The sequence below is a fragment of the Camelus ferus genome, chromosome 2, assembly GCF_009834535.1.
Source record: "Camelus ferus isolate YT-003-E chromosome 2, BCGSAC_Cfer_1.0, whole genome shotgun sequence".
Lineage (NCBI taxonomy): Eukaryota > Metazoa > Chordata > Mammalia > Artiodactyla > Camelidae > Camelus > Camelus ferus.
The window spans coordinates 1,892,392-1,912,233 of NC_045697.1; the positions used below are offsets into that span (position 1 = coordinate 1,892,392).

The window sequence follows — 19,842 nt, forward strand, 5'->3', positions numbered from 1 at the left end:
TCAACATCACGTTTCTGTGATTATCCTCCACGGAACTGCGCGCATCAGTAGCTCTCGCGGTGTCTTCGCTGCTCAGCATCCCTGTGCCAGTGTGCCTCAGCGCATCCTTCTGTCGCAGCTGGACGTCGGGGCATCTTTGGTTCCAGCTGCCACTGGCGAGGCCGCTGAGCCCGTTCTTGTACGTGTCTTTTGGCCACAAGTACGGCTTCCAGTCGTGATGCCTAGAATTGGGGTATGGGGTTGTGGGGTTGCGGAGTGTCTGTCTCAACTCCGCGGGGTGCTGCCACACGGCCCCCTCAGTGGGGCCCCAGCTTACACCTCCAGCGGTGGTGCATGCGAATTCCGGTGGCTCTGCATCCTCGCTGGGTCCGAACTTTGCTCGTTTTCAGTTGAGCCGTTCTGCTGAGTGTGTTCTGGCCCCACAGTTTGGTTTATTTCCATTTCTGTTCCCTGAAGTACCCTTGACTCTAAAGTGGAGTGATTTATTTCTGCATCTTCTTCCCTTTGAAGCACTTTGAGTACGTGTCGTGGAAGTGGAGCTGCGTGCCCTGAACCTCGTGTGCTTCCCCCCCGCCCCGTGCGGGAGCCCTCCGGCGTGGCCCTGCTACCCCTGCCAGCCGCCTTCTGCAGCACATTCTCGGGCTTGTGGGGTGGAGACCCGAGAAACCTCAGGCTCTCATACTCAGTTTGTTCTTCTTTCAGACGTTTAGTTCGCCCTGGGCTGACTCTTTATAGATTCATGCCAAGCTTTCATTCTGCTTGTGAGCTTGGACTAATGTAGGATGGTTCTGTACTTGCTGTTTCAATGACGTATACGTGTGTGTTCTCACTTAAAGGCGTCCTTTAAGATACTGGTTTCTTGGAGCTATAAAGTTTGTCAGTGTTAAGCTGAGTGGTTTCTCCGGGTGGTGTCCCCGGGGGTGTCCTGTGGCCGGGGGGCCGTTCCCCCGCTGCTCAGGTTCCAGATGTCTAATCTCTGAATCCCCTGGGCGTTGCTGAGCCTCTGAGAACCGGTTTATGTTCACCACGCTGTTAGGGAGGAGCTCGTTTGCAAGTCAGAGGCCAGTCTGTGACTTTGCTGCTGTTCGCCTGTGATCAGGTCCCCTGTAGGGCCCTGGTGGGTCCCTGCCTCGCTCAGCAGTCCTCCACGCACTCCCGCAGTCACTGGGCTGGTCGTTGCTCCGAGCGTAGTTTGGAATAATGGGGAATTGCTGCCCCAAAGTGGCAGAGCCACAAACTCGCGCAGCTGGATGGTCACCCCTCGACAGTCTGGATATTTCTGTGGAGACCTGCCTGGCCGCCGTGAGAATCACAGCGCCCCCTGCTGGGTCGGCCCGGGGGCCCAGGACTTGCGCCGGGTCTTACTCTGATTTCTTGAGGAAATACCTGAGCAGCACGTGGCCTCAGCTCAGGCCAGTTGCTCATGCTCTCCAGACCTGAGAGCGTCTCCTGGTGACTCAGCAGCACGTGTCTGACTGTCGTTGGGGCTGGGGAGTTGCTCTGGGTGGCTCGCACGCTTCTCCTGGGCTTCCTTATCGGTCGATTTTTTGAACTGCGTTTATTTTACACCGTCTCGTTCACTGACCACGTCCCCAGATACCGTGGGTACACCTTTCACTCAGATGTGGAGGATGAAGGTGCTGAGCGAGTCCCCGCTTGCGGTTTGGAACGAACTAAATAGGCTACATGTTTGCAAACTTCTCTGCAAGATCCCAGATTTGGGGTGCTTCCGTTCAGTTCTAGGAAGGCCGCAAATTGCTTATAATTTATACTCTGCAAGAATTTGGAGCAAGCTCAGTTTCTTGAACTGCATGACCAGCTTCATGGGTGCTCATCTTCCATCTCCTGGTCTTGCGCCCACAGGTTCTGCTCAAGGCTTTCATAGCGAATCTGAAGTCCAGCTCCCCTACCGTGCGGCGCACGGCGGCCAGCTCTGCGGTCAGCATCTGCCAGCACTCTCGGAGGACGCAGTACTTCTACAGCTGGCTGCTGAGCGTGCTCCTAGGTGAGATGCGGGCGTGGTCGGGACTCTCCCTGCGGGGCGGGGGCTGCAGCCTTCACTTGTGAGTCAGCCGGTGCCTCAGCGTCGGGACGGCCCCTTTGGCCCTGGCTGCCCGATTGGCATGAACAAGGTGGGATGAGGCCCCTCCGTGCTGCCGAGCGGACACAGCGGCCCGGTCCTACCCCACCTCGCAGCAGAGCTGCGCAGCCCGAGTCGGGGCCTGTGGCGGAGGCTCAGGCCCCTGCGAGGGGAGCGGGGAGCCCCCCACTGTGTGCAGCTCAGCTCTCTCCTGTGCTGGGGTGACGGTGGAGACCAGCGCTGTGGGTGCTGCGGGGCGCTGTGCACAGCAGGTGGCAGGAGCTGCCTCGCCCTTGGGCAGCGGCGCCCGCTGGGAAGGCTGCCCCTGTCAGTGCTCCCGGGCTGGGCTGCTCGGTGAGACGCATGGCGGCAGGCGTGCTATCTTCATCACTCACTGCCCGCCCCACCGTGCGCTTCTCTGTGGATCTAACCAACGAACAAAGCCAGGCAGGAGTCCCCCCCGCCGTGCTTCGGATGTTACAGAATCTTGTTGCTGCCTTTGTAGGTTTGCTCATTCCTGTTGGGGAGGAACCCTCCACCCTCCTGACTCTCGGGGTGCTGCTCACACTGAGGTACTTGGTACCGTTGCTGCAGCAGCAGGTCAAGGACACGAGCCTCAAAGGCAGCTTTGGGGTGACCCGGAAAGAAATGGAAGTCTCCCCGTCGGCGGAGCAGCTTGGCCAGGTAGGTGCCCTGCACCCTCCTCTAGCGCCTGCTTGTAAGTGCTTGACACTTGGGCCCAGCTCGTCAGGGAGAGAAGTGCAGGACCGAGGCTTGAGGGCGCGGACTTGAGCTGGCCACCTGGTACAGGCCCTGCATCACGACCCCCAGCTGCACGACCTCTGTATGGTAGTGATGTCAGAGTGAGATGAAGGCAGTCCCCAATAAGGTTACCGGGCGTGTTACTTCTGTTTCTAAAATAGTGTGCCCCGTTCAGTAAATGTTTGCTGAGCACCTACTGTGTGCTGGCACTGGGCACTGAGCGTTTTGGATGTGGTTTCTGCCCCTGGGAACCTGTGGTCTGGCACACGAGTCTGTGCACCCAGCGGGTGGGGACACAGGTCATAGCTTCTCTGTCCACTGCTGAGAAGTCTCCAGTAATTCTGCTATTATGGGACAGGCAGACGACGCCAGTCCTGTGCAGCCCGCTCACCCACGTGGTTCCTTAACCTGGTACCAACACAGCCACATTTTAAGCAATTGGAGTTTGTGAGTTTTACTTAAAATGTTATGTATTGAGTGTCCTGGGTGCTGTCGAAGCCTCTCCCTTCCTGTGAGCCAGATGGTCACAGGGCTCCTCAAAGGGCTGGGACCCCCAGCCCGGGTCTGTCTGCTCTTAGTGGTCTGTAGTATGCATTGCAGTTTAATAGGTGTTTGGGTCAGCTGGATTTGTGAGTTTTGTAGGATACACAATTGTAAGAATCAAAATGATTCTTGACTAGAAATCATGCGTTAAAGGGAATTCTGATGACTTAAGTGTCAACTTAGGTCACATTTGTGAAGCGCTCAGCATCTGTCTTGGCGCGTGGTCTGGCCCCACGGTGCTGGCTGGTGGTAAATGACTCAGCAGGAGTGGGCTCTGAGAGAACGTCAGGGCCCAGAGATCCGAGGTGACCAGCTGCCCTCCAGTGACTTACAGGCAGCAAGCAGTGAGTCGCATGAGACAGGACATTTAATTACACTGCCCTCACGAAAAGTCATCACCAAGTGCTTTCGTGAGTGAAAAAGGTTTTCTAGTGGTAATAAATAAGTTTGAAAAGTAGTTTATTTCATCCTTACCTTGTTTATTGTTTTGTTGTTTGTTTCTATTTTTTATTATGGAGATTTGCAGGCGTAGAAAAAGCAGACAGCGTAGCGTATAGTGAACCCTTTCCAGTAATTATCACTTACTACACTAATTATCAACTCATGTTTCACCTAGAATCCCATTTCCTTCTCCCTCTTGTATCATTTTAAAGCAAATTCCAACCACTGTGTTATTTCATCTGCAAGTATTTCATATGTATCCCTATAGAGGAGGATTCTTTGTTTTTAAAACTTAATGATGGCACCAGTGTGACACCTAAAGTAACATTTTATCACATCAAGTGCCCTCTCATCCACTGTTGGTCTTTCCTCTGCCCTTTTGGAATCAATACCCAAGTAAGACTGCTTGGTAAGAATTGTGAATCTCTTTGATCTGATGGTTCCCTTCCGCCTCTGGTTTTCCCTTAGAGTTCATTTTTTGAAGAAACAGATTGTCCCGTGGAACTCCCAGCAATCTGATTTATTCCCTGATGCTCTGTCGTGTAAATGAACATGTTTCTTTGTTTTCTGCATTTCCTTAAATTGATAACTGGAGCTTAGAGGCTTGTCAGATTTAGTGCATGGTTTATAATCTACATAATATCTGGTACCTATACGGTATTTTAAAATAAATAAATATTGGGTCTGCACACTCAGAGTTTTTTTCTGATGTTTATTAAAAAAAAGGGTGCTTAGAAGGTTGGAGTCTGTTGGTCTAACCGGAGAAGCAAGCAATCACTAACTAGCATGGTAGGGTGTGGGGTGCAGGGCACTGTGGGAGCTCGCAGTGGGGGACCCCCTGCATGATCAGTGTCAGGGAGGTGTGCTGGAGAGGCTCAGTTACGAGCTGGTGCTTTGGGGTGAGTAGGATTTGGCCAGGCACAGGGAGTTGGGAGGAGAGTTTTACGACAGAAACTGCACCTTTTGCCAAGTCCACGGAGTAAGGGGGAGAGCGCGTGCGGGCGAGGGGGAGCCCGGCTTCTCGAGGGTGAGAGGGTGCTGGTGACAGAGGAGGCGGTGCGGGCGCTGAGAACTGTGTCGCTAACGGCAGTCGCCCTGGGAGTGCGGGCTCGAGGGGCGTGGGGGATGTGCTTCACTCATTACCCATGTTCTTAGTAGCTTTTTCTCCAAAGTGGTTAAATAGCACGGTGCCTTGATGAATTAGCAGGCCAGATAAGATTATCTCTAAAACATACACATTTTCTCTTGACGAATGGCCGTTCTGAATTAAATTATTCTGATTAAGAAGCTCAACTAAGCCAGTATGGTTTGGCTAACTATATTTCAGTAGAATTTAAAATAATCCTGGGCCTGGCTGAGCAGTTGTGGGCAAAATATACATACTCTTTCATATGCAAGAATTTAGTTTTCTTTTCTTACATGCTTTTTGAAAACAGTATATGAAGATGTATTCCAGCGAAACAAGAAATAGATACACAGAAAAAAGGAATTACTGAGATGCAGGAAACAAAGCACCTAACCCAGGAACGTGATAGAAGCAGTCCGTTCCGAGCGGTTGTGGTGCAGGGCGCTGTTCAGGTTAGAAACAGGCGGTCCAAAGAGCCCCAGGGAGCCCCCTGCCACCGATGTTACGGTTAAGAGCTGGGAAAAAGGCAAGGCGTGTGTGTGTATTAACAAGGAGGGTAAAACCAGGGAGATTTATAAAAGAAAGTTATCCAGTTGTGAAGCAAATTAAAATGAGAATGATTTTAAGCAGGTAATGGATGATAATAACAGAGAATCCACATAACTAGTATCCTTGGGATGTTCTCTTCCAGGCGACCCAGGACTAGTAATAGTGAAATAGTTCTTTCTTTTTGGGTCCAATCACAGTAATGGACCTTGCAATGAGCGACATTTGTGTACACATGACATGGGCTGAGGCACATATCGGTTTTTACTTCAGTTTTTAGGCTCAACTTCTAGGCAGAAGCAATGATTTTGAAAGTTACAGAGTAGTATGGAAGTGTTGTAACTAACCATTAATAATGTGAAGGCGGGGGTGTTGCTAACAGAATTTGGGAGGGGCTGTGGATGAAGAGGGTGTGGGACACTTGGGCCCTCGTTTTACACATTAGGAGTCACGAGTCTGTTCAAAGTAGACGGCTGCAGAAATCAAGATGTAAGCTGCTTATGTAGAGCAGGGGCAGCCGTCTTTCTCTGTAACAAGCCAGCTACTCATCTCCCCTGCTGTAGCAGGGGAGCAGCCACAGACGATACAGGACATGGCCATGCTCCAGTAAAACCTGATGTGCACAAGCAGCTGGCGGGCCAGTTTGCCTGTGGATTGTAGTTTGCAGACCCGTGACACAGAGGTACGGAGGTGACCCTCAAAAGAACTAAAAACAAACGAGTAAAAGTAGATACCTTTGAGACTTTTACCTTTCATTTTATATACTTCCATACTTTTTTTTAACGTATCTGTTACTTTTATGATATTAAAGGTAGGGCTGCCCAATTTGGCAAATAAAAATAGAGTCAGTTATTTGAATTTCGGGTAAATCATCAGTCATTTGCCTGAAATTGCGTGAGACGTAGTTTTACTACAGAATTGTTTATCTTTTTTTTTTAATTGGAGCACAGTGAGTTATGATGTGTCAGTTTCTGGTGTACAGCACAATGTCCCAGTCATGCATATACATGCATATATTCATTTTCATATTTTTTCATTAAAGGTTATTACAAGATACTGAATATAGTTCCCTGTGCTACACAGAAGAAACTTTAAAAAAAATCTATTTTTATATATAGGGGCTAACATTTGTAAATCTCAAACCCCCAGATTTATCCCTTTCTCCCCCTTTCCCTGGTAACCGTAAGATTGTTTACTAAGTCTGCGAGTCTGTTTCTGTTTTGTAGATGAGTTCACAGTGTCTTTTTTTTTTTTTTTTTCATTTTTTAGATTCCACATATGAGCGTTATCACATGGTATTTTTCTTTCTCTTTTTGGCTTGCTTCACTTAGAATGACAATCTCTAGGTCTATCTGTGTTGCTGCACAAAATAGTTTATCTCAAATTCAAATTTAACTGAGCACTCTAGTTTATCTGGCACCTCTGATTAAAGGGAGAAAGAATAAATTCATGATGTTCACATAATGTGATACAGTATTAAAAGCACTGATAACGTTTGATGTAATGCCTTTAAAGGCTTTGGAAACCCTTTCTCGGTGGCGCTCAGGACAGTGCTTCTGGCTCATTCAGCGTGTGTCTTCATTCTCCGCTTGTCCTGGTTTAGGGAGATGGAGCTCTTCGTTAGGCTTCTGCTCTTGTGCAAGTGCCCTGTTTATTTTTAAGGACTTAATAAAACCAAGAACAATCATGGGAATTTAGAAAACAGCATGGAAGCTGAAGGATCACACTGGTGGAACTGATAGAGAAACTTTTAGGGGGAGAAATTCGGACACAAGTTTTGCCAGCGTAGGACAAACTGGCAAGAAACGTGAAGCCTGGGCCACGCTTTAAAAGCCAGGGGAATGACACTGGTCTTTCTTTTCCCAGGTTTACGAGCTGACCTTGCATTACACGCAGCACCAAGACCACAACGTTGTGACGGGCGCACTGGAACTCCTGCAGCAGCTCCTCCGAACCCCGCCACCCGAGCTCCTGCAGGCGCTGACCTCGGCGGGCGGCCTTGGGCAGCTCACCGCCACTAAGGACGAGCCCAGCTGTCGGAGCCGCAGTGGGAGCATCGTGGAGCTTCTGGGTGAGGCGTTGTACCCGCCCTGCAGGAACACTGTCCCCCTGGTGAACTGTGGGCCCCACCGTGCTCAACAGTTTATGCCTTGATTCCTCCCAGACTTCCGTCCTTGTTCTGAGCCGGGAGCTACAGTGGGAGGGTTAGGTGGTGCCCTGAGGTCCGCACAGAAAGCCTGGCCTCCTGACTCAGACTCGGCTGCCTCCACGTGGCATTTCATCTGTCATAAAGCGAAAACGTTAGGGAAAGTATTTTCAGACCCTCGTGTCCCTTTGCCAGAGATGGGATCTTCATGTCTTCCTGGGATTCTGGAATCATTTCCTGTCCTCGGGGTCCTTTTTCGCTGTCCTGCCTGATCCTAGAAAACCCCTCTGCTGCTACTCCCACGGCACCTCCTCTGCCCCGTCTCTGCGCTCCCTCCCCCGGCCTGCCCACCCTCACTGGGCTGCAGCCCCTGGAGCTGGGTCTGGCCCCGAGGAGGCTCCTGTGGCCTCTGCTGAGCCTGCATCGAACCGGGCCCTGCGTGTGGGCACGGCGTAGCCTTGATGCACAGCACGGACAGGCCGGGCAGAGTGGGTCTGATGGCTCCCTTGTTGGAATGTATGAGTAGAAAATGGTGTCTGCCTCTTCACTGTCCTTTGTACTGGCCAGGCCTGTTCTCTGTGGAGTGCCTGCCTCACAAGTAACTGGAGAAATGCTAACTTCTGATGATTGTTTCTAATGAGAATTTGTTTGATTATCAGTTGACCAAGTAATCTGAGATTTCTCATGCTTTTAGTTTGTCTTTTTAAATGCACTTTGAGCTCTTTTTGACATTTTAAGTCGTATCTTTGAAACTATGTATTTGAGTGTTAATATAATTTTCATGTTGAAATTAAAATTGTAACATGCAGTTTCCATGTTACAGTAGGGTCATTGAGCATCACCTGTGGAAATGTGTTACGTATTTTCTAGTTTTAAAGTTGAAGCAAGCGTGAAGATTTTCTAATTCCTCCTGGATTTTAGCAGCTGGTTACCTTACTTTCACCTGTCATCTTCTGTGATTTACAGCTGGAGGGGGTTCCTCATGCAGCCCTGTCCTTTCAAGAAAACAAAAAGGTGATTATTTCAGAAGTCAGTCTTAATGCCTCTTACCGCTCTTTCCCTGTCTCTGTAGCGCACTTGGCTCTGCCTGTCCCTCCTCTCAGCAGAGTGACTGTGTGTATGGATGTTGCTGGAATCTGGTAACTAGGCCTGAATAGTTCTATCGGGTGACTTTTAAATTCCTTGTGTATCAGAATTGCTTTGTCATAAATTTCTAATGCTTTAGGTCGGGGTCAGCCGACTTTACGCTGCACCTGTAGCCATGGGCCTCACTGCCTTGAGGGGCGAAGCAGCCGCAGGCAGACTGGGCCGCGGGGAAGCTCTTGCCCAGTTCAGCCTTGTTCACAGAAGCGGGCGGCCGCGGTCAGCCTGCTCCTCCTGCTTCAGGGACTGGGTTGTGTTTTATAAAGGTAACTTATCGTAGTATGAGTCAGGAATAGCATTTGGTTAATTATTTGGTTAACTTGGGCCTGGTTGCCATTTTCCAGCCATATTTAGCTTTGTACAGGTCTAAGGCTTCTGATACAACTGATTTATTTTTATTGCACGGAGTGTTTCTGGTGCAATCTGGTCGCTTTGGCGCCCACTCGACAGCCCAGTTGCTTCCTCCTCCAGTCTGGACTCCGTAGGGAAGAACTGTTGTTTTCTATTTTGAAATCCTCGAGGGCCAATCGTCCTCTTTTTTTTTTTTTTTTCTTTTTTTTGAGGTGTAATCGCATAGCACACACTGCTCTTTCTTTGTCGTGAGTTGACTGAGAGCTTGGTGCCCAGGGTCGCCTGTGATGTTGAGTGGGGGTCTCAGCAGGGACCCTGTTCTAGCCTGGGCTGAATTAAGTAAACATTTCCTAGAAGAGCTTAGAATTAATAATATGTGAGCTGTCACAGCGTGGATAGTCTAAGTTTGAAAGTTTGGTGAAAACACCGAGATTGTTAGAAAGCCACCAGGCTCCTGGGAAAAGCTAGTCTTTCCGTTCTGGGACTAGGAGAGACTTTCAGGCCTTTGACCAGATTCACTGGTACTTGCCTTGTCTGTTTCTTGATCACTCTTTCCAATAATGATAAAAAGATGCCTGATGCATGGGTTGAGATTTTCTTTGTTTTCTTGGGGCTGGGATGTGGAGTTTGTCCTCAGTCTCTCTGGTTTTTCTAGCGTTTTATTGCTGTTGTTTTCATTTAAAGCTGTGTTTTTCAAACTTTTTTGTTGTAGTGCAAAATTCTTTTCTTAAGTGAAATCTGCCAATACGGAAGAGCATACATAAATAAAATACTGAGTTGTTGTTGTTGGATGTGAGGTCAGGCAAGGGTGGGGATGTGGCCCGGAGTCCCTTCTCTGGTGGCAGCCTGACCCTTGCCCACTCGTGGGGAGAGCTCCTTGGAGCAGGTGTGCAAACTGCTGTTTCCCAGGGCAGAGCCTGCTTCCATTAACGCTGAACTCACAGGCTGGGATTTTATTTGCTTTCTTAAGGTAAATCGCTTGTCCTGTAATAAGTGTCCCTGTTATTTAGTAGATAAGCCAAGCTGCCATGTTGTTTTCATTTAGACTTTGAGTTCCCTTTGCCTTTTATCGGAGGAGACGCTTCAACGGCACATCAGTCTAGATTTATGGAAGTAACCGCACCTATGCCCTGTTCTCTGAAGGGCAGTGAAATTAGAAATTGGAAATTACCAATAATTATTTCGATAGTGTTATTTAATGGCATTTGTATGTAATGTAACCATGATTTAATGAGTCCAGTTAAATTATGTTAAGACTAGTGTTTTCTTTTTTCTTATTAATATAATTGGAAATCATGAACTGTAAAATATACTTTTAGAACTTCACAAAAGATAAAATATTCCATCCTCCCAGACCATGCAGTGCTTGAGTTCTGATTATCAACCATAGAAATCTAGCAAATTAAAAGGTAATAAAATAAAAGTGACCTTTAGGTATAAAAGTTTTGTATGTAAGTTCTCACGTGGCGTTGGACACACGACATGAATATCCCAAGGGCTGGCAGAACCCGTTCTAGTCCTTACTTAGCCGTTTTTAAGAGTAAGTAGTAACGTAAATTGTTTGACGTTAACAGTAGTCTGTCAGTGAGTATTCGTTAATTATTAAAATACTTTGAGAATCATTACTTTTAACTTTTTTCACATAGGCTTATTGATTTAAATAATACTTTATATACAGTATCTCTGCATTTTTTGTGCTTAGCTCTCCAGACGTATGCAGATGCTTACATATAATGACAAAGTGCATGAATGCATGAATTAAATAGACTTAAGATTTTTCTCCTAGAATGTGCATTCATTTAATTTTCAAAGTTCTCCCTTTTCACGAGCTTAAAAGGACTCTCACCCCCACGTTTCCCAGGGAAGGTGCTCTTTGGAGAAGCAGCCACCCTGGAGGATGACTCTGAGTCTCGGTCGGACGGCAGCAGCCCTGCCTTCACAGGTAGTCCTCGCGGGTCCTCGCGGTGCCCCCTCCTCCCTCTGCTGGCTCCACCTCTCCTACCCCTGCCACAGCGGCTCGTGCTCCTGGGGGGCAGCAAGGAAGCCAGCCTGCCCCAAATGGTGGATAATTCCTGCATTTTTTGTAGTGTTGCCTCTGAAATGTGTGTGTTTTCTTGTGTCAAATACTTGCTGTTTTCCTTGATTTAGGCTGCTGTAAAATTAGGTTTCTACTCCCAGTGTGTTAGTCTTTTTGCAAAGAGGATGGTGTGTCATGAATTGCATGGGTTGTGAGGAGGAAAGCAGGATTGAAAATTGAGGCTAATTTAACTTGAAAGAAATCTACATTTGTTAACAGACAGCTATTTAATTAGACTCTTTCTTCATCTCTTAAAAGAAGAGTATGGACTGAGATACTAACAGTTGGATTAAGGGGTGATTTGGATTGTAACCCTGGCCAAAAGAGTGTCTTTAGATAACTGAAAATAAGGCTGAAATATTTGGGAAGGGAAATCTGAATAAATTCCAGTGGTGATTACTTATTTATTGATTTATTCTAAAAAATAGAAGTTGGTTTTTTGAATTACAAAAACAAAGTTAGAACAATGCCAGCTGTGCTCAACATTGCCAGGTGCAAGTGCGCACTGGCTCACTGCCCCCGGCCTCCAGGGTGACACTGCCCACAGCTTGGTGGGAACATTTTTGTAGTGGTTTTTATGTAGTGGTGGTGTTTTTTAAATGGGAATTTGAAAACTAACCTAGGAAATTGTGAAACTGGATGCTACAGGAGAGTAGGTCTGGCCTGGAGGTCTTGAATAGAGGCTGGGGAGAAGGAGGTCCCGCCTCAGAGAGCACCCTTTGCTTAGAGCTCTGGGCACTTTGTGACCGCCCAGCCTGGTGCCCCTGACCAGGCTGCCTGGGAGTCGCCCAGGTCTGTGTGCTCCCCCAGGCTCCGGCCGGAGCAGTTGTTATGAGCTTGAAGCGGTCAGGTTGCCAGGCCGACTTTAATTTCGCGCTGAAACACCATTTCAGAATGTTCATAGCGTTTAAAGACTGCTTCCTTGCTGTCCGTATTGCCACACGAAGCAGTAATGCAGTAAAAGGTATGTAAGTAGCATGGTGAGATGTGTGAAGGTGCACTGTTGCTTGTATTTCAGGATTTTTTTGCAGTTAAAACATTTGTTGACAGTGAATTTTGGGGTATTTTGCAAACATTTGATTCCCTCCTGAAAGCTCTTCTTGACCCTTTGAAGAATGAGTGTTTCTCTGTCTTCAGCCTCAGTCAAGGATGAGCTCAGCGGAGAGCTGGCTGCCTCTTCCGGGGTCTCCACTCCCGGCTCGGCCGGCTCGGCCGCCGACCCCGGGGGCCACGACATCATCACCGAGCAGCCCCGCTCACAGCACACCCTGCAGCCGGACTCGGCGGACCTGACGGGCTGCGACCTGGCGAGCACTGCCACCGACGGCGACGAGGAGGACATCTTGAGCCACAGCTCCAGCCAGATGAGCGCCGTTCCATCCGACCCCGCCATGGACCAGAACGACGGGACCCAGGCCTCCTCACCCGTCAGTGACAGCTCCCAGACCACCACCGAAGGGCCTGACTCCGCCGTGACCCCTTCAGACAGCTCTGAGATTGTGAGTGGGCGGAGGGGCCGTTCCTGAGAAGGGTCTGGGCACCTGGGCCTCCCGTTTACTCACTGCGTCCATCTGACCCCCCGTAACAGTGCAGAGGTCACTGGGGCAGATCAGCCGTGGATCGTTTGACTCTTGTCTGAGACCCTTGCCAAACGAAACAGTGTCATTTGTGTTGAATGTAGAGCTCAGAAATTAGATTGGTTGATGATATGAACTCTCCTAAAATTGAGTGCATTTAAAATTTTTTAATACCTTATTGGGCACGGGTTAAATCATTATTTTGAAAATCCTGAAGGAGCCTATTACTAACAGATCTGTGGTCTTCATGCAGTGTGATTGATAATGTTAATGCTGTGCATTATTTTGACAGTCTCTGACTTCTCAAAAACTTTTAAAACATATCCCATTTTATAGGGCGTGGATTTATCTCTGAGTTAGTGGAAAAGAAACACCTCAAGCGTGATCTAATCAAAAAGTTTGGTACAGGTGCAGACTGATTTTACCGCCCAATTTTCTTTATAAACTGTTTGTGCTGTTAATTATCTTGCTATTATCAAGTATATTTTATTAAGAATACGGTTTTGTTTTTGTGTTTCTTTTACTTGACTGAACACAGAAACACTGAGTTAAAATCACAGGGTGAAGCCCCTGCACGTCCCCCTCTGGCGGTTGTCTGGTGGTCATGTGGGCATGGCTTCCAGTGGCTGCGTGGATTTCCACTTGCTTGGTTGGAGAAGTGGGCTCAGAGTTAGGGTTTAACTAGAAGACGTGGAGGAGGCAGGACAGGTGACTGGAATGGTGGGACGTGATTTGAAGCAGCAGAGGGTGAATGTGCAGACCAGGAGCAGGGGAGGAGAAGGTGGGGCACGCGGGCTCGGCGGAGTGTTGGGCAGTGTGTTGGGTGTGCGGAAGGAGTCTCTGCTGTTTGTTCATCGCACCAGCCTCCATCTTGCCTTTGAACAGTAGGTGTTTTCTGGGCAAGTTTGTCAGAATTAGGCCTGAATGACCATAGGGAGCTGGAAAGGCGTCCCACCCGGGGGAGCTGCGGCAGGTGTTCCCGGCGAGGCAGTGCCGGGAGGGAGGCCCGCACCAGCCTCCCTGGCCCGCGGGGAGCTGAACATCTTCCCTTGATATTTCTCACGTTGGTGTAGTTCTTTCTAGATTGGGAGGTGCTTCCATGCCTTTTATTTAATCTTTAGTTTTTGCTGAATAAACGTCCCGAGCACCTGTTCTGTTCCAGGGATCGCTCTACAGGCGGGGGTGGATGGCGGGCGCCGTGCGTAAAACTGCTCGCACGAAGCGGGCGCTTTAGGGTAGGCGCCGCCAGGCCCGCCAGGCTCTGTCTGGTAGGGCCAGTTGGTGGAGGTCTTTGGCTTTGTGAGCTGGGCAGCCTGTGTTGCACCCTCATCTCTGCTGTCGTGGTGCAGAAGCAGCAGAGACTGTGTAAGTAAGCGAGTGAGAAACTTTATGCACGAACACTGGTGGCGGGCCAGGTCGGCCCGTAGCTGCCGTGTGCCTGCCTCTGCTCTGGAGTGTGCGTGTGGCGGGCAGGTTGTAAGCTGGTGATCAGTCAGCAGGTAGGTGAGCGCTCGGCCAGGCGCCCCAGGTGAGGGGGCGGGGTCCTCACAAGGCAGCTTGGTGTGCTGGTTCGGGACCTGACTCGGGGCCGCACGGTGACTGTCCCGCTCTGCCTGTCACCCTGTGTCGCCCAGAGCAGCTGTGCCCATTCTTGCCTGGTCTTGTCCACGACTGGAGGCGGTGCAGTGCCCGTGCTGCGAGCCTCAGGAAGATGAGGGAGGCAGCGCCCAGGGAGTGCTTCGGGGCCTGCCTGGGCTGTCGTGTGCGTTCAGGGAACGTGGTTGTTTACTGTGGTGGGACGTCTCATTTTACCCTGGGTGGTTTGTTTGTTTTGTTTTGGAAACGAATCTGGAGGGTGGAGAGAGGCGGAAATTATTTCTTGGTTGCTTTTGACCACGTAGTTCAATTAAACAAAAAGTTAAATGGAAGGATTTTTTTTTTAATGATATAAAATTTATTTCATTAATAATTTACTAGCATGTTGAGAGTCCATCACCCGGTTTTTCAGGTCAGTTACGTGGGATTTCAAGCGGATGTGAAAAATTCTACTTTATGAAATCATAACCCAAGTATATGGCTAAATAAACGAAATACTATGCCCAAAACTTAGTTGATTCAGTCCTAGGAGTTGGTAGATAACCTACAACATTGTTAGGCTTTTGTCTAAAAGGTTCTTCCTCATTTTTGACTTACTGTGAACACGAAGACATTTGTTTGGATTTTTTTCTTTTTTTAAGAGAGAAATGTCCAGACTGGAATTTCTTTGGAAGTTTAACGTTGTAAAAGCATTTCATGACATAAGGTGGTGGCAGCGTGCGGTCAGTGAGCTCCTCATAGCTTGTGTGCGGGCACCCGCGTGCACTGGAGGAGGTGACCTTGTGCTAGCGTGTAGGATGTGGTCTGTGTCACTTGTGGGCTTCTGCCGTTCCCTTCGCACGCCGGAGGGCTAGCCCCGTGGCGATGAGACTCCAGTGCTCTCACGGCCCCTCCCAACCGTTTAGGTGTTAGACGGTGCCGACGGCCAGTGTGCGGGGATACAGGCGGGGCAGTCGCAGGACCAGGACGAGGACGAGGACGTGGCAGGCGCCCTTCCTGATGAGGACTCTTCCAGAAGCTCTTCTGCCGGTAAGTTGACTTTGGGCCATGTCTGCAGGGTGGCCTTGTTTTCAGCCCAAGAAGTCTTCTGATATTTTTGTTTCCTGGGTTGCAAATAGCAGTGAGGCAGGTAATTGAGGAGCGAGCACCCTTTTCCTGGGTCTGAACGCTGTCCTTTCATGCTGGCTTCGTGTAAATAAGTGGGAACTTGCCGCTTACCTTGACTTTGCGTTTGTGAAGCCCTTCGTCCAGCGCATTTACTGAGAAGCCCGGGCCACAGCAGGCAGCCCTCCAACCGCAGCCTAGATAAGGTCGCCTCGAGGGATGGAGCTGCCGAGCCGGGAGATCAAGAAAGCAAGGTGAGAGTGAGGCCTGGGAGCGCTCAGCACGCGAGCTCCGGGGAGTGTCGGCAGTCACCCCGGCCTCTGTCTGCCTGCTGTGCTCTTAGCTGCCCCGTCGCTGGGCTCCTGCTTTCTTGTTTCCCCTTTAAATATTGCCCTCTTCCCAGGCCTGCCTTTTCTGCCTCTCCAAGTAGGACCCACGTCCTTGAGGATTGCTGAAGTTCTGCTTCCCCGGGAGTCCTGCCTGGAAAAATCTGTCCCCACTGAAGGCCACCTCCCCCGATTCCTCTGACCATTCACTTGATGGCCGTGCGTGGCCTTGCAGCATTTCTTGTTTTTGTTCCATTGAATTGATTGATTTGTTTATTGTGGTGAAATACACATAACATGAAATTTACCATCATAGCCATTTCTAAGTGCACAGTTCAGTGGCATTAGGGGCATTCACACTGCTGTGCAGCCGTCACCACCACCCGTGCACAGAGCTTTTTCATCTTCCCAGACTGAAACTCTGACCCAGTTAAACACTTGACTCCCCATTCGTCCCTCCCTGACCCCTGACCACCCCCACTCTACTTTCTGTCTCTCTGGATTGGACTCCTCTGGGCCCCTTGTATCAGTGGAATCAGGCAGGATTTGTCCTTTTGTGTTGGGCTTACTTTGCTCGGCGTAATGTTCTCAAGGTTCAGCCATGTTTAGCAGGTGTCAGAGTTTCCTTCCCTTCTAAGACTGGAAAATATTTCTTTATACGTGTTCACCACACTTTGATTTTCTGTTAGTTCATTGATGGACACTTGTGTTACTCCCGCCTTTTGGCTGTTGTGAGTGGTGTTGCTATCAGTGGGTGGGCGGATATCTCATCACGACCCTGATTTCAACTCTTGTGGGTACGTAGAGGAGGTGGAGTTGCTAGATCGTATGGCAACTCTATTTTTAATTTTTCGAGGAGCCACCATGCTGTTCCCACAGCAGCTGTACCGTTTCACCTTCCCCCATCACAGTGCACCAGGACTCCGTTTTCTCCCCATCTTCTCCAACACTTACTATTTTCTGGGGTTTTTTTTAGAGTAGCCGTCCTGCTGGGTGTGTGGTTTTGACTTGAATTTCTAAATGATTAGTGATATTAAGCATCTTTTCGTGTGTTTTTTGGCCATTTATGTCTTCTTTGGAGAAACATCTGTTCAAGTCCTCTGCCCATTTGTATTCAGGCTGTTTGGGGTTTTTGTTCTTACTGAGTTGTCTATTGAACTGCTTTTAAAATGTCTTTATATTGCTTACCTTTTTACGTGTAAGTGTCCTGTCTTCCCAGTTAATTTTAAATTCCTTGGGGGTGAGAAATAGTGTTTGGTGCTTCGTCCCACCCTGGGTGTCCTGCCACGGATGCTCGGTCATTATCGCAGCCCGGGCGGCTCCTGCCGGGTGCCCTCACGCCAGGCCCCCGCCCTCTCAGCTCCGGGCTTTGCCCAGGCTCTTTCCTGATGCCAAGTCTCAGCTGTGCTCCTGTCCGGTGCTCCCTCTCTAACCGCTGAGCTCATCCGTACACAGCCCACGTGACCCGTCCAATTCTGCCCGCCGTGCCTGTGAGGGCGGGCGTGTGTGGGCCAAGTGGGTTTCCCTCCCGCGCGCCCGGTGTGGCTGCTGCTCCAGAGCTGTCTGCTGGGCGGACTGGCGAGCACGTGTATTGGTTCTTTGGTGTTTCTGTTCCAGCCGTGCCGCATCAGAGGGGACATAGGCCAGTCCACTGATGACGAGTCTGCTCCTCTTGTCCACTGTGTCCGCCTTTTATCTGCTTCGTTTTTGCTAACAGGGGAGAAAAATGGTAAGTACAGAAAGGCAGGTGCAGAGTTGAAGGAAGTTCCTTTAGGTGTCAGAGGTCAGCTTGGTCACCAGCTCTGTGCCTCGTGTTTGCAGCAGATGGGGTAGAATCTGGGGCCGAGCTTTGGTTTCCACTGACTGACGGGAGGGGAGGGGAGGGGATGAGGGGCAGCTGGTTTAGTGGGTCCGGTTTTGTTTATTTGGAAGCTCAGTACTGGCTGCTGTGAAGCTACAGGTGACCCCGATGGGTTTTCTTGCAGCCTTGGCTCCGGACAGGGACGTGAGGGTCAGCGTGAAGGCGCTGGCGCTCAGCTGTGTTGGCGCCGCTGTGGCCCTTCACCCCGAGTCTTTCTTCAGCACACTGTATAAAGTCCCTCTGGACACCGTGGAATGCCCTGGTATGTTAACAGTGTAACCGTTGCTGTGAAAATGATTTCAAACCATCTTGACTGTTTTAGGTTTAGAGCAGTACGCTTTCTGAGTTGATTGTGGCATTTGCACTGTTACAGCTCTCCAGAAAACACATAAACAGTGATGTTTTCAGCTTCTTGGACTCCCTATAGATGTGATGTTTAGTTGAAACACACAACAAATCTATAGAAATCTGGAAACATAAGAGCTGGTATTAGATTTATACCAGAAGCACAAATTGTGTACAATCAGAATGCTTTGGGGCATGCCAGCCACGCCAGGTGTTCGCACTCAGAGGCAGTGGGAACTGGGAACTGGGAACTGGGCCCAGCGGGGGCGGGAGCAGCCCAGCGTCCCACAGCGCACGTGTCGGGCGGGGGGAAGCTGTGCACTCCTCAGGTTAGCCTCCTGCCTGCTCTTTGTCTCTCTCTCTTTGGACAAGGGGACAAACCTGTGCTTTGAATTTGTATTAGGTTGAGTGTGGACTAGTCTGAGTTTCTCGAATCATTTCTTTGAAATGAAATCTTGGAATTTTGATTATTGGCTGACAGTCTGGAATTATAATCCAGATAATCTATCAAAGTAATATGAGGAATGTGATGAATATAGAATCTTTAAACCCCAAAACATTTTTTACCCCTGGTGGTTATTGTATTCAAGTCTTTTCTAGATGTGGATTGCACCCTTGCCCTTTTTCTTCCCTGGGAGTTAAGCCTTTCCTCTGAGTTGGGAAGTTGATGGTGGGGACTGGTTCAGTGCCTGGGCACTCTCTCCCCGCAGACGAGCAGTACGTGTCAGACGTGTTGAACTACATCGACCACGGAGACCCACAGGTCAGAGGAGCCACAGCCATTCTCTGTGGGACCCTCGTCTCCTCCATCCTGAGCAGGTCACGCTTCCATGCAGGAGACTGGATGGGCACTGTTCGGACTCTGACGGGTAATGGCCACTGCCCAGTGTTGTCTTCGCTAGATGTCATTCTCAAGCTCAGGTTGACCTGAAGGCGCTTGTTGCTTGCTCTTCTGCTCAGGAAACACATTTTGTCTGGCGGACTGCATTCCTTTGCTGCAGAAAACTTTGAAGGATGAATCTTCTGTTACTTGCAAGTTGGCTTGCACAGCTGTAAGGGTGAGCATGATCATTAGTGGAAATGATTTCTTTGATGAGTGGAAGTTTTACCGGCGTTACTATTAAAACTGGAGCTTAATATTAAATATTTCCAGACATTCTAAACAGTGATAAACATCTGTGTATCCACCACTCAGCCTTAGAAAGAAAACATTGCCAACAAAACAGTTTAATAGACTTTAGTTTAAGTTATAATTCTCAAAATACTTGTTTGAAATATACCTTTCCTAAAGGGTATATTTAGAAATATATCTTGCTCACATTAAATGCAAAACCTGATGAATTAAAAAACAACTCTCAGACCCATAGAACACTGAGTTACAGCGAGACTGGGGCTGTGTACTCACCTTGTTTCGTGTCACGGAGTAGCCTCCATCCTCTGTGTGGTGACGTGCTGAGCTTTATATACCAGTTGGGTCATAAATCACGACTGACCCGTCAACAACAGTCAAAATTAACCAGTGAAAATCAAAATAAAAACCCTACAATTACCAAATTTATGGGATACCTTCCCTTTCTGAAATTTCATGGCCTGGCCAGAACTGTTCCTTAGTTCCAAATGTTTGCCAGGTTGCAGTCAGTCTGTCTGTCCTGGAGCAGAGGGAGGTCTGTCGGCAGCAGGTGAAGTTGCTGACCGGGTGTCAGCACGTGTCAGCCCGCATGTGGACCCGCCCATGTGTGTGCTCAGGGTGCAGGGACGGCTACGGCTGCGGCTGCGGAAGCCCTGGCCTGTGTGCTCGGGTGGCGATGACATCAGCAG

General features: G+C 49.2%; 1 protein-coding gene across 1 annotated transcript in view; it reads left to right on the forward strand.

The window, feature by feature from the left end:
• Nucleotides 1–19,842, forward strand: part of HTT (huntingtin) — a 123,437-nt gene that overhangs the window by 31,438 nt on the left and 72,157 nt on the right. Inside the window, 12 exon segments of the mRNA XM_032493076.1 lie at nt 1,864–2,005; nt 2,586–2,764; nt 7,365–7,569; nt 8,611–8,658; nt 11,000–11,080; nt 12,353–12,714; nt 15,294–15,417; nt 15,628–15,746; nt 17,436–17,547; nt 17,804–17,941; nt 18,735–18,893; nt 18,985–19,082. Of these exon segments, the coding sequence (XP_032348967.1) occupies nt 1,864–2,005; nt 2,586–2,764; nt 7,365–7,569; nt 8,611–8,658; nt 11,000–11,080; nt 12,353–12,714; nt 15,294–15,417; nt 15,628–15,746; nt 17,436–17,547; nt 17,804–17,941; nt 18,735–18,893; nt 18,985–19,082 (1,767 nt within the window).